We start from the raw sequence: 14,657 nt of genomic DNA, 5'->3' as shown, positions 1-14,657 counted from the left end.
CCTGCTGATTGGTTGGGGAAGGATGGGGTCTTTGGATAGACTTGCTGGTTGGATGGGGGTGTACGTTGCCCCTAGAGGGTGGGGTAAGGAGGGGGCTACATACCTTTTCTAGTTGGGGGCAGGAAGGAGTAGGCCAGGTGGATCAAGGAGAGGTGGGATGAAAAGGATCTGGCAATCCTTATCTCGGCCGGAGGCTTTTTGAGTTTTATCTCCTTGGAGAAGCCTTGAAGTCCCATGCTGATCAGTTGGCCTCACCCTACCTGAATAATAATAAGACCTACATTTAAAAATACTGACCCTGGGAGTTCCCACGGTGGCCCACTGGGTTAAGAACCTGACAGAGTCTCTGTGAAGATGAGGGTTTGATCCCTGGCCTTGCTCAGTGGGTTAAGTATCTGGTGTTGCCACAAGCTGTGGCAGAGGCCTGAAGCTGCAGCTCTGATTTGATCCCTAGCCTGGGAATTTCCATATACCACAGGTGAGGCCCTATAAAGGAAAAAATAAAAAACAAAAAACCAAACTAACCCAATCCTGGGACTTCAGAGAGGGTTCATTAACACCTGAGGAGTAGAACTTAGCTAAGGGACATGATGATGGGGCAGGGGTGTGTCCCAGCTAGAGGGAACAGCATTGCTAGGCTGGAGTGGAGAACACCCAGGCAGTCTGATTGCAAGACAGGGTGTGAATAGGGCCCAGGAAGCCAGAAGGGGAGTAGGGACCACATCTCCCACGGCTTGTGGGGGCAAGGAATCTGGGGTTTGTCTAGTCTTATCCCTGTGATCTCCAAGTTGCTTTCCCAGCTCCTAATAAACCCTCCAAGACAGATTCTTTTGCAAATTCGTCAGATTCTGTCATTGCTGTTCCAACTCAGAGAACCTAGAAGCCTGGCCGGTTGCCACCAGTCTGGGGAGGTGCCGAGGGTCTACTGACCACAGCAGGAAATACGAAGGCCAGGAAGAGCAAAGCCACTCACCTCTGCCTAACGATGTACAAGGGGCAGCCCCACTACTGTTCCCATCCACTGAACAAAGATCAGTGTTTTCAGAGTCTGGAAAAACAATAGTGGAGCCAGCTCAGACTCAAGGCACAGCAACCATTCAGTTGAATTAAAGAACAGACGTGGGGTTGTTTCGGCTGTGGCTCAGCAGCTTACGAACTGAACCCAACTAGGATCCCATGAGGATGCGGGTTCTATCCTTGGTCATACTCACTGGGTTAAGGATCCGGCATTGCTGTGAGCTGTGGTGTAGCTTGCAGATGTGGCTTGGATCCTGTGTTGCCCTGGCTGTGGCGCAGGCCGGCATTTGCAGCTCTGATTCGATTCCTAGTCTGGGAAATTCCATATGCTGCAGGTGCGGCTCTAAAAAAAAAAAAGAAAGAAAAGAAAAGAGGAATGGACATGGGGAGCCTGCAGGCGTCAGAGCGCATTCCCTGTCCTGGACCTTCGCTCCCACCACCCTCTGCTCTGCCCGCCTCCAGAAGGAGGAAAGGACCCTGCAATCACTTAAGACCCGGGATTCAATCTCCTGGAGAAGTGACTCAGCCAAGTCTATGCGGTTTTCACCTCTTTGAGCCTCTATTTCTTCCTTATAAAATTGAAATAAAAATAGCTCCCATTCTCCAGACTATTTCAAGGATCAAATGACCTAGAAAGTGCGGACCCGAGGAGAACACCCCGCCCGCGTGGGTGTGCGCGCGTAAAAGCCCTTCCTCCTGCCCATGCACCCTGCGCATGCGCACGCCTCCCGCGCCCCCCCCCCCCCCATCGGAACACCGCCCGCCTTGTTCAATTTTTCAGGTAGGATGTTCTGGAAAGCACGAAGAATTTACTAAGGGCCTGGCATCCCACCAGGGCCAAGGACTACGTGATGGAGCCCGTCAGCCCTCCCTCTGGGCCTATCACCTCCAACAGGGAGCAAAGCCCTGCTTCCCTGAGCCCTTCCCCAGATGCACCTGTCCCACGAAGAGCATCAGTCACTTCTCTCTCCCAGAATCAGGAACCCGGTTTTCAGAGTTTGTAGTTGACAGCGGGTGTGGCAGCACGAGAGAAAGAGCTGGTCGTCTTCACGGAGCAAGTTGGGGCTGCTTTAAGAGTCCACGAAGAACCTTCCTTTCTGGTCCCTGACTGCTGAAGAGTGAGGCTAGTCCAGGCTTGACCAGCGGCGTTTCTGTCTGGCTACAGCGTTAACGTGGAGGAGAAGTATTGAAGAACTAACTGTAAGGTAAGAATGTTTAAAAACTCGTAGCATTTTGGAGATGGGATTAGGATGGCAGAATAGAAGGACTGGAGCTCAACCTCCCTCCTAAAAACAACAAAATTCACAACTAAAGGCTGAGCAATCTTCACCCAAATGGACCGGAAACCTTCAAAAAGATACCCTACTCCAGAAGACAAAGAGGAGGCCACATCAAGAGGTAGGAGGGGGCGATTGCGCGATATAAACAACCCCATACCTCCCGGTGGGAAGCCCCACAGACTGGAAACGAACTGGTTCACAGACTCACAGGAGTGAGAGTTCTGAGCCCCACATCAAACCCTCACGTGCGGGGATCTGGCACTGGGAGAGAGAGCCCCGGAGCATCTGGCATTGAAGGTCAGTGGGGCTTGTGCGCAGGAGCTCCACGGGACTGGGGGAAACGGAGACCCCATTCTTAAAAGGCGCACACGGACTGTCACGTGCACTGGGTCCCAGGGCAGAGCGAGGTCTCCATAGGAATCTGGGTCAAACCAGTTCTTGGAGGACATCCTGGGAAAACAGGGGTGAACGTGGCTTGTCGTGAGGGAGGGACATTGAAGGCAAAGCTCTTGGGAATATTCAGCAGCTGCCTTTCTCTGGAGGGGGCCATTTTGGGAAAATCTGGCCTCACCATCAGTCAGCCTGAGAAGCCCCAGGGCAAACAACAATCCAGGTGGGATCACAGCCCCGCCCCTCAGTAAACAGGCTCCCTAAAGACCCCTCATGCACACAGCGGGGCCTCATCCGGAGATTAAGCCCCACCCACCAAAGGAATTAGATTCAGCTCCACCTACCAGGGGGCAGGCATCAGCCGCTCCCATCCGGAAGCCTATAGCAAGCCCCCCATACCGACTTCAGCCACAAGGGGGGGCAGACACCAGAAGTAAGAGAGGCTACAACCTTATTATCTGTAAGAAGGTCACCACACCAAAAACCTATAAAAATGAAAAGACAGAGAACGATAACTCAGATGAGGGAGAAAGGAAAAACCCCAGAAAATCAGCTAAGCAATGAGATTCTCAGCCTCCAGGAAAAAGACTTTAGACTGTTGATGCTGAAGATGATACAAGACACTGGAAATAAACTGGAGGCAAAGGTGGATCACTTACAGGACACACTGACCAAAGAGATACAAGATATCAAACTTAAACAAGAAGAGATGCAGAATCAGAAACCCGGATTGGGGGGTGTCCACGGGGGAAGCCTCTTGGCATGGTTTTGGGCCCCCGCAGATCTCACACCTGAGGGGCGGAGCTCCCGGAAACGTGCCCGCCCCCTCACCGGTAACCCTGCCCTCTTTTCTCTCTCTCCCTGCAGGCCCCCGCCTCACAAGGTAATCTTTGTATCTCCCTAAAGCCACTTATAACTCGAGGGCCCCAAAGAAAGGCTGAACAAAAAGGAAAACTGATGCTAGAAGCTCAAGACGTCAGCTGAGTGGGCAAACTGAAGTTCTCAGAGAGGCTGAGATCTCGAAGCTATGACGCCAGGAAGTCTGGTGCTGATTTCTCGTGCTCTTCCCACTAAGCAAAGCCCAGCAGTTTAAATACTAGTCCTCAGTAGCCACCGCCTGGCTGGGTATTTGCAAGCATATATACAGTGAGTGTAGGAGGAAAGCGGCTGATCTCAGCCCACCGGGGACCCGGAGGCCAGGCATTCCACACTGTGGCCCCGTCAGCAGGTATCGTGAGGTGGTCAAGCGGGCCGGTGGGCCTGAGGCCCAGCTTGGAGCCAGTGCTTTCCACACTAGGCTGGCTGACAGGCGGAGAGGGAGAGTAACCCAGGGGACAGATCCTCCATCCCAAAGGGTATATACTGAGGGTGTGTGTGTGTGTGGTGGGTGTGTATACAGGGGAGGAAGGTTTAGTTTGCTATAATCTCAGTGGAAGGCTATTAGTAATGGGCTTTCCAGACTTTAAAAATGTGTATAATCTTTGAGGAGAAAGACAGCGTGACGCCCGGGAGCTGCCTGGTATTCCCACTGGGCCTTGCTGTTGAATAGTTTCCCAGAACCTCAGACCAGCCACCCTGTGCTGGACCAAGAAACAAACAAGACCACTCGGTAATCATGTCCGAACATGGACAGAATCAGAACATTATCTGAACTACAAAAAGAACCCGGTATACTTCTATCCTGGCCGTTTTTATGAGCAACTACTTCTTTACCAGTTGTGGCTTTATCTCAGCCAGTCTTCTTTCCTTCCAGATAAGATTTATTGAGATGCCCAGCCCAAGATTTGTCTCTTCCCTGACAGAAACCAATACCCAGCAAAGTCCTGTTTCCTTAAGCCTCTTCCCCACATTCTCCTGACCCAAGTTCAAATCCTATGCCTTGTACCTGCAGGCCTCCCAAGACCTGTTTACTGCAATGGCCCACAGCGCCCCCTTGTGGGCATCCTTCCTCACTGCAACTAGCCATAAACTTGTTTAACCGCAGTATGTTCCTGGTGGCTTTTGGCTGGAGTAGTGAAAACACTCACCTAAGATGATCTACTTTAGGATTTTTTTTTTTGTCTTTTTGACCTTTTAGGGCCATACCCGCGGCATATGGGGGTTCCCAGGCTAGGGGTCCAATCGGAGCTGTTGCCTCCAGCCTACACCTGAGCCACAGCAACGCCAGGTCCGAGCCACATCTGTGATCTACACCACAGCCCACAGCAACGCCAGATCCTTTAACCCAATGAACGAGGCCAGGGACCGAACCCGCAACCTCATGGTTCCTAGTCGGATTCGTTTCCACTGCTCCGTGATGGGAACTCCCTCCCACTTTAGGAATTTAACCTAAGGAAAGACTCACGTTCATAAGCAGGTGCTTGCTTAAGGGAACTCACTGCAGCGTGTGTACATAAAGATAGCAAGATATTGGACACAGTATAAATGTCCTTCTGTGGGCACTTGGTTAAAAACCTTTGGTTCTGTGGAAGACATGCAGCCATTCAAAAGGCTGACAACTATATTTATTGATATGAGTTACCATAACACAATAGCCACATTATAGTATTAGGTGAAAAAAAGGTTCACAAAACACTGGGTAAGGGCACTGCAGATGGCTGTGTCAGTGTAGCACCACATACCTGCAAATAATCTGCTTTAATAAAAAGTATTTCATACACTGAAGGAAAAAAAGCATGGAAAAATAAACATAAAGCCATTAATAGGTAACATTTTTTTTTTTTTTTTGGTTTGGGGATTGTGAGAGTTTTTTCTTACCTGCATTCTGCATTTTTAGCAATGGAAATGTTTTACTTAAGTTTTTTTTTTTTTTTTTGCTTTTGAGGGCTACACCTGAGGCATATGGAAGTTCCCAGGCTAGGGCTTGAATCAGAGCTGCAGCTGGTGGCCTACACCACAGCTCACAGAAGCACCGGATCCTTAACCCACTGAACGAGGCCAGGGATGGAACCCGAGTCCTCATGGATACTAGTCTGGTTCGTTACCGCTGAGCCACAATGGGAGCTCCACTTAAGTAAAGCTTTGGAGAAATAGGAGGGGGATTATTCTGAGAAGGGGGCCAAGGTCAGAATCTGGGTTGGGCTTGGAGGGGCTGTGGTCCAGACAAGGGAGCATGTGGGTGAAGGGGGTTGCAGCTGAGCCCTTGGAAGGGTAACCAGGAGGCTGGACCAAGCGGAGGTTGCAGGGCGGTGGGAGGGGACAGAGCCCCACCCTGGTTAGGGTCCCTGTCCCGTGTCCCATGAGGGTGGCAGTGGAAGTAGAGGCTGGGGTTTTCTCCCAGAAAGGCAGGCTGTGTCCTTCTCTCCTTGGGCTGCCTGGAGCCGCTGAGCTCCATCCACCTCGTACATTAAAGAGACCCTCCCACCCCTCCTGTTCTCCCCCAGTTGAGGCTGCCCAGGGCCTGCCTTGCTGGGGGTGGGCGTGGTTCTGTGGGAGGGGACAGCTCACAGCCACCGTGCCTGGGCAGGAAGAGGGGCATTTGAGCTGAAGGCCATCAGGGGCTTGGGTCTGCTTTCAAGCTGGTGTCCCACACCACACATGTCCCCCACAAAAGATACATCCACACCCCAACTGCCACTCCCTGTGGATGTGACCTTATTCAGTAATAGGGTATTTGGAGTTCCTGCTGTGGCTCAGTGGGTTAAGGATCCAGCATTATCTCTGGTGGCTCAGGTCGCCGCAGAGGCTCTTGTTCGATCCCCGGCCTGGCGCCGTGGGTTAGGGATCTGGTGTTGCCGCAGCTGTGGCATAGGTCACAGCTGTGGCTCAGATTCGGTCCCTGGCCAAGGACTGCTGGTCACGGCCAGGTGCTGGGAGAGGCATGGAACAGGTTCTGAGAGCCTCCAGAGGCAGCACCCCCACCCCCCAACTTTCCGTCTGGACTTCTGGCCTCCAGAACTGTGAGAAGATGAGTATCTGTTGTTTAAGCTGCTAAGTTTGTGGTGATTTGTTACAGCCAATCTGGGAAACACCTTCCCAGCCACTCACTGCCCCATATACCCACCCTTCCACCTGGGTTCTCTGGGAAAGTCAGGAGCAATGAAGGAATCTAATTGCAGCCATGTCCCTAGTTTAATCTCCAAAGTGGCCCAATTACCTGTCACCCACTGTGAATTGCCCACCTGTTCCTAGTCCTTTGGAGAGGGAAGGGCAACATTTCAGGGTTGACCTGCACAGCCCAAAGGAATGAACAGGAAGAGTGACACCCTGCTCCTTTGAGCCAATAAAGGGCAATCGACTTTGCCCCTTTTAGCCAAAGAGAACTGGTAAAAACAAAAGCTAAGCCGATTCAATACGCTCACTTAATTATTTAAGGAGCGAGTCAATATTTCTCAATTGCTCCATCTTACACACACAGCCACGATAACCAAGGAAATGTCATTTAAATCTGTGGACTGAAAAGGGAGCCCGGACAGAGAAGAGGACAAGGCCAAATCTGATAGAATTTAACAAAGGCAAGAAAAGACTCAACCCTACCCAGAAAATAAATCAGAGCCACGCTTATTGCCAAGATCCAAAGAAAAAAATTTATTTACAATAGAGAATTTTATTTGAAACATGCATTTTCTTTTCTTTTTTTTTTTAAACAAATCAGCAAATGCGGATCAAGTTTACACTCCTTAAGGCAAGAGTTCCTTTGCAAGCTGTACATGATCATAGTAAATCCAAAAGCGCTCACCCTGGAAACTCATGTACAAAGGGCAAGGCCAAGGTCAGCGATTTGTCTTTTATTAGCGAATCAGACAATCTCCCTGATACAGGAACTCTGAGGTCAACTTGCTATGAATTATACTAGGAAAATGCAAACCAATAGCAAGAAATTCTGATCGTCTCCTTAGTACTGCATACAATCAAATCAACTTTATTTAGAAAGGAAATACAGTAGTGCATACGAAAAAGTGAAAACAGAATCTGCCCACGTCACCGGAGGGGACAGCAGTGTGCCGACGGTCATATTGCACGCAACGGTCAAGTCCAAACATTTGGTTCAAAGTTAGCTTTTCCCCATTTTGGCAATCAGTTCATCGCAAATCTTGGTGAGTTCTTCTATCTCTTTATTCTGCAAATGAAGACAAAAAAAAGAGGCTGCTTAAACCTCCTGCTTGTTTGAAATCAAGCCAATCGGAAGGGGCACTGGACTTTTTAGGAGCACGAGGTCCTCTGTGTGGCTTGGTTATTAAAAACAGTGAGAAAAATGACCTAGGGTCAAACAATCTATACATCCTAGCTCCAGCTGTGTGACCTTAGGCACGTTACCCAACCTCTCTGAGCCCTGACTTCCTTCTCCCTTGGGTGTGGATGCTAACATCCCTCTCCCTGAGAATTAGATGAGGTAAGAAATGTAAAGTTCCCCAGCACAGTGACCAGCATCCGGTAAAGGCTTAACGGATACGGCTTCTCTTCCATTTATCTGCCTCCAAGGACAAGCGCACAAAAGGATGGGCTGGGCTTTTTTGAGAAATGCCACCAGAGGGGCTAGGCCTTCCCCCTTGGATGGGTTCCCTCGCATTATTCAGAGGATGCCAAGTGGGGGCGCTGTGGAGACAAGGGCTGCGGAGAGAGGCGGGGCAGATGCAAGGCGTTTTCAGGTGCCCCTTAGGCTACACCTTGCAGGTCCTGTGAAGCTCCGTCAAGAGGAACCGACCCTGTGCTCATCTCATCTCGCACCAGGGATCTGCTCACTCTCCAGTCTCCAGGAAGAGGGATCCAATGGGGTGACGCCTCCACGCGGACAGCGGCGGCATTGCATGGGGATAGCTGCAAGGCCTGGTGCTGATGTGCTCAACAGCCCATTCTGAAGGGCCCTCCCCAAGGGGGCTAGATCTTTCCAATATCCCAGGAACATGCTGCAGCCAGCTTTTCCTTGAGGTTCCCATGGAAATCAAGTCTTGATCACAAGCCTGTTCCCTGAGGCTGTATTGAGGCCCTTCCTGGAAACCTTGGAGCCTCCTGAGCCGCAATCCAGCCTGGGGCCATGTGGCCTGTGTTTCCAGGCTGGGCTCCAGGTGATACTTGTCCCTGGGCCTGTGCTTGGGAGGCATCCGGCCTCCTGAGCGGAGGAGAGGTTCGGTCCTGGCTGTGGCCCTGCTGCCAGCCCCGCTGGGAGGGCCCCGCCTGGAACATCTCGGCTGATCTCCTGTCCAGGGTTTACAGCTCTTGGAGGCACTGAAATGCCTGCTGGAAGATGGGGCTCTGCCAGGACCAGCCACTACTGCTGAAATTACTACGACTGCCCCGCTGGGGTGATTTTTCATCTTACTGGAGTGCATTCCACGTACCCATCACCATGCAGACCCAGCCCAAGCCCTGTGGTCTCACTCACTTCTTGGCCACAGACCCTTAACCGAGGCCATTATTATTATTATTATTTGCTTTTTAGGGCTGCACCCACGGCATATGGATGTTCCCAGGCTAAAAGTGGAATCGGAGGTGCAGCTGCTGGCCTGCACCACAGCCACAGCAACACCCGGCTCCTTAATCCACTGAGCGGGGCCAGGGATCGAACCCACATCCTCATGGATGCTGGTCAGATTCGTTTCCGCTGTGCCATGACAGGAACTCCCGGGAGCCATTACGGACCCCCTTACTCTTCGGTGAGAGAACTGAGGTTAAACATTGCACGTAAGGTCACACGGCTGGTTAGGCGTGACACATCTGGAATGCAAATTCAGATTTGCCTCTGGCTCCCATACAGTTTAGACTCAGCGTGCAGGGACTGTGACTGAAAGGCACTCGCAGACCCACTAGCTATGGATTCTTGAAGGTTCTTCAAGCTCCATCCTGACAGCATCAGGACACCACCTGGAAACCGCCCCATCATGGGGCTCAGCTCCCTGGGCGAAAGGCCCAGCTCTCTTCACCGAGTGATGCCCGCCTTCACCTAACCGCTACCCTGGGGCAGTCCTGCTTCTCAGTCTCCTGAAAACAGATACCGTCCCCTCCACGTGGCTTAAAGCCCTTTAGGGGAGACTCGGGTGATCGCCGCAGGAGAAGGGCTGCCCCCCCTGGCGGCTGGGCTCTCTGACAGCCACGCTGGCAATCCTAAGGCTCAGTAAATCAACCAGAGTGAGGCTGTACATCTGCAAACACACCCAGGGAGGGGCCTGCCTGGCACACGCTGCCTGGTCCCTATTCATGCAGCATCAGAACCCCGCACTCGTGGGGCTTCTCGTGTGGGCACCACGGGAGACAGTGTGGAGAGTGGACCACGGGCTCCAAGGGAAATGAGGAAACCCAGGGACAAGCCGAGGGACCTTGGAAGGCTCCCCACCACCCACAGAAATAAGGACACCTGGGGGCCCTCTGACCCTGACACTGCCCACATTCTGCACCAGCTGCCCAGGGAGTTGGGGGCGTTGCCGGATGGGTGGGTACATCCACTCGCCAGGAAGCTCGCTGGATGCAGGGGTTAGAGTATATGCCTGGCACACTGTAGGTGCTGAGTAAATATCAGACAAATGAAGAAACGTCAAAAAGAAATGAAAGACGGCAAAAACACCCCCCCCAACCCACCCCAGCAGGCAGCAATTCCAGGAAAGGCAGAAACAAGGCCAGCCTCAGAGGGAGAGTGAGGCCACGCTCAAGAAGCATGAACTCGACGGGGAGGGTGCTGATGTGCAGGCTGTCCCAGAGCTGCTGTGGGCGCAGGGAAGCCCAGCCTCTGAGCGTGTGGTCAGCACCTCCCCCCCATCCCCGCACCTCGCACACTTGGACGCAGCCGCCTGGGCCTCTTACCTTCTGCTCCAGCGTTCTTTCCAGAGCATCCACTCGCAGCTGCTCCTTCCGCAGACTGGCCTGGTAGGCAGCTTGCTCCTGCTGGGCCTTGCCTCGGACCTGGGCGATCTCGGCGTTGGCCCTGCAGGCCGGGGGGAGGGGGAGGGGGTTCAGAAATGATCACCCTTTGCCTGTAGGTGCCTCCCGCCTTCCTCCTCCCAACTCGGCAGGGCGAACCAAGCCTCCGGCTCCAGCTGCCTGAAACAGGGGCCCGAGCACAGGAGCCCATGGGAAAGGCCATCCCTGTGATACTGAGGTGCTCTGGGAGGGAACCCTGGAAATTACAACACGCATCCCTTACTTATCAAAACGTGCATGCAGAGTGCATGCTGACTTCAAACGATTGCAAATTGCACTTGGACTCATCCACCCCGCCCAAGCCAATGCTGGGGCTGCTGAGCAGCCCTTGGGGGCAGACCCTGCGTGGCAGTACCTGTCCAGCTTCTCCTCCGCATGCACCTTCAGGGCCTGGTACCTCTGCTCCTCCTTCTTCACCCGGGACAGGTACTCCTGCGCACATTTCTTCAGCACCTCTTCATTCTGACACGACAGAGGCCAGGGGTCAAGGCCACAGAAGAAATGCCGAGGAGCGCTGGGAACCCCACGAACTTGCAGATGCAGGTGTAACCGCGGACGGCTGAGTCCAACCCCCCAGGGGTTGGGGGTTGCCCCAGCTGGGGAGCACAGCCTTCCATCCAGAACCCCCCACATCTCTCCCGACCCGCTCCCCCTCACCCCCGCCCCACCGCCCCAGGAGCATCCCTCCTGCTCCGGCCCGAACACCAACACACCTTGCGGAAACCCTCCAGGACCTCCTTCATCTTCTCGTATCTCCTGAAGAGATCAGCCAGAGACTTCTCCACTGAGTTCAGGTCGGCCAGGGCTTGTTCCTTCTCCAGGACCAGCTGCTGGACCGTCTGGTGGGAGACTGACTTCTCCCTCTGTTCATCCTCTGGCAGGAGACACAAGGAACAAAGGAATGGGGCCCAGGGGGTCCCGACCTGGTCTGTGGGGCCAGCTGAGGCCTCAGATGCAATTCGGCCTGACCAGGGGGCCATCCCAGACCGTAGCTTGTTGTCAGGATGGACGCTTCCCCAGAGCCCACCCAGCCTCTGCCTCTAAAGGAACAAAATCCACAGCCTGAGCATCCCAGACCTGGGCCCGGGCATCATCAGATGTCAGAAATTAACCAGTCTTCTTTAACCTCGACGCCACCCCTTACACATCTATCTTGGAGACCCTGGCGTTTCTTCTTGGTTGGTGCCACATACAGACTGATCCATAGTTGAAAATCCATCACTATGGAATTTTGTGTTGGGCAAGACTGAAAGATGCTGCAGATTGAGCTGTGAGGGGCTGGCCTTCCTAGTGTTATCGAGCTAAAGAAACAGTCACTAAAAAAGAAGGACGTTTTGCCATCCTTAAAATATCCCATGAGCCCAAAGGCCACATAACTGTCGCCCTGAAATTCTGCTCCACATAAAAAACGAACCGTTCCTTTGATGGGGCAGGTGTCTTAACTCCCAAGAAAATGGAGCTATTTCTGTCAAAGTGACTTTCTCAGTGAGGCACGAAAGAATTAAATTCTGGTCCAGTTTGGACTGACTGATCCAGGTGAAGGGACCGCTCTGTCCCCAAGCCTACCCCTCTAGGCCATCACAAGCTAATATGAGCCTTTGAAAGCCCCCCACATTAATGGGCAAGGCTTTCATGGACCACTCTACAGAAAAGCCCCTCGCCTCTCTCTGTTCTGCACGCTAAGCCATCGTTGGTCTGGGCGGGCAAGGAGCCACTTGTTCAGATCTTTCTGGAACTTTGCTGACAGCAGAGAGGGAGAACACCCCCCTACCCTCGCTTGGAGCTCCTGTCCTTCCTTGACTCCAGGTCACCTGGGCGGGCGGGAGGATGGGTGGCACAGCCTTGAGAAGAGCAGCGGCCGGTGTGCCCTGGGCTTGCCCGAGTCAGGCGCTGGGCTGACAGTTCTCTCCTTTCAGTGCTCCTAAGCCAGTGCCTGGCAGCCAGGCTGAGCTTCCAGAAGTCCAAACCGCGTCACCCCACCCCAGCAGCCTCCCTCGGCCCAGCAATAAAATCCAAACTCCTGCCCCCCACACTCTGCTCTCTGCCCCCCCAGGCCTCAGGGCTCAGCACTGCGGTGCCTTCCTCAGAGAGGTCTTTCCTGCACCCAGGGGTGGGGGTGCAGGGAATCGCCTCCTCTCTGCTCCCTCCCCGCAGTGGCCACTCCTTAGTGTTATATCAGGTGTGCATGTGTGTGTGTGTGTGTGTGTGTGTGCGCGTGCGCGCGCGCGTGTGCACAGAGAAGGCACGCTCCATGGGGGTGAGGCCCCGAGTCTTTGTCCACTGCCGTGTGTCCCAGGCCCAGGACAGTGTCTGGTTCACAGGACACCTCCACACTGGGGACGCAGCAGAGCCAGAGCCAGACCCGAACCCAAGCCATTCTCACAACCGCATCTCCACCTGGGCCTCTTCGTAACAGACCTGGAAGGACACGGCTCCCTTAAACGTGGGGGGCTGTGGCTTTGGGTTCTTTTTCCTTCCACGGGCACCTTTCTGGGTCCTGACATCGGGGACACTCTTGTGTATGGGAAGGAGGCACGCGTGCCTAACAGGGGCCACATCCTGCTTTCGGCTCCAGCCCTGACATAAACTTGCTCGAGAAGTCTGCATGCGAGGTCCCAGGGCTTCATTTCCAAAATAAGGGGCTTCTCACACGTCCGTGCACATCCTGATCAGCTGGGGGTGAGTTCAAACAGACGGCTGCACCCACCAGTGGGGTCTGCTCCCCTCGGTCCGGGGTGGGGCTGAGGATCTGAGTCTGTGACAAGTTCCCTAGAGATGCCGAGGCGGCTGGCTCAGGGACCCCATTTGGAGAACCACAGGCCTGGAAGATGCCTGAGGTCCCCCAAGCCTGCCTGTCAGAGCTCCTGCCACCAGGGTAGAGGTGAAGCCCCAGGCGCCAGAATCTGACAGCCCAGCATCCAGTCCTGGCTGGTACTTCCCAGCTCTCTGGCCCTGGGCAGAGTCTTTAAGCTCTGTCCTCCACACTTGAAACAGGGGATCTTAGTATTTATCAGATGACTTTCTTTTTTCTTTGTTGGCCGCCCCAAGGCACATGGCGTTCCCCAGCCAGGGATCAGATCTGAGCTGCAGGTGTGAGCTAAGCTGCCACTGTGGCAACGCCAGATCCTTAACCCACCATGCCAGGCTGGGGATCGAACCTGCGTCCCAGCACTCCCAAGAGGCTGCCAATCCCGTTGTGCCACAGCAGGAACTCCACATCTCACGACATTTGGAGGGAGGTTAAATATAAAGCCCTCGACACATAGTGAGAACTTGGTATCGGGGGCCCGTCATCCACAGCATCACTGCCTCCCACGAACCGGTACTAGGTCAAGTCACAGGGACCCGTGACGGGGGAGCTTTTCAACACAGGGTGAGAACAGAGCTGCCAGCTCTCTGCTCGTTACCTCTCGACTCCTAAACAGAAAGGGTGTTTCAAAGTTCCACCGGGGACCAAATGCCTCTTTTTATTCTTTGCATTTGAGCTGCTTCCTTAGTTCTCAGCAAAGTGAACAATGCACACTCTGGGCTGGTTTCAGGCCACGTATACATTTCACTTTGGCTTTTGGCGAAGGAGCCATTTATCAAACGGAGTCCATCTGATTTCCTGGATCTGAGACGAAGGCTGCCTCAAGGCTTTCCTTCCCGCCCTCTCCCCCGCCATAACCCTTGTAAAAATTGAATTTCCCAGTTCCCAGGAGGCTAAGGAGGAGAGACTGCTTCACACACACCTTTTTGTACATTTCAAATGCTATTAAGTTCTTCGAGTCAGGAAATCAGCTCAAAACCCAGGATGCTCTAGACACAACAATAAAACAATGGCCCTCGAGACTTTCTGGCTTTTTCAGGCAAAACACTATTAAACCATGTGGGGAATGCAGCCAATACACAAAAGCCAAAGTAACCAAAATAGAAACACAAACAAATAGGGGTGGCAATGGGCGGGTGTCAAATTAGGTGAAAAAGCATTTACTTACCAGGCTTGCCTGTTTGTTTTGCAAGCAAAGGGCAAGAAGCAACAGAAAATGGAAGCAAAACAGAGAATCAGGGCAGTTGTTAGAAAAGCAGAAAAAAAATCAGTCGCAACAACCTGGAATGCAGAAAGCACAGAAATCCCTT

General features: G+C 53.1%; 1 protein-coding gene across 12 annotated transcripts in view; it reads right to left on the bottom strand.

The window, feature by feature from the left end:
* Positions 1-7,190: 7,190 nt before the first annotated feature.
* Positions 7,191-14,657, bottom strand: part of TACC2 (transforming acidic coiled-coil containing protein 2) — a 234,451-nt gene continuing 226,984 nt past the window's right edge. For all 12 annotated transcript variants that reach the window (XM_047761104.1, XM_047761099.1, XM_047761105.1 and 9 more), the window contains 4 exons: positions 11,252-11,412; positions 10,894-11,000; positions 10,422-10,542; positions 7,191-7,746 (listed from right to left, as the gene is read on the bottom strand). In XM_047761104.1, the coding sequence (XP_047617060.1) occupies positions 7,681-7,746; positions 10,422-10,542; positions 10,894-11,000; positions 11,252-11,412 (455 nt within the window). In that variant the 3' untranslated portion in view covers positions 7,191-7,680. The remainder of the gene's footprint in view (positions 7,747-10,421; positions 10,543-10,893; positions 11,001-11,251; positions 11,413-14,657) is intronic.

This window comes from Phacochoerus africanus, chromosome 15 (genome assembly GCF_016906955.1).
Source record: "Phacochoerus africanus isolate WHEZ1 chromosome 15, ROS_Pafr_v1, whole genome shotgun sequence".
Taxonomy (NCBI): domain Eukaryota; kingdom Metazoa; phylum Chordata; class Mammalia; order Artiodactyla; family Suidae; genus Phacochoerus; species Phacochoerus africanus.
Note: the sequence above shows the minus strand (reverse complement) of the source record. Positions and strands in the feature narration are given on the sequence as shown.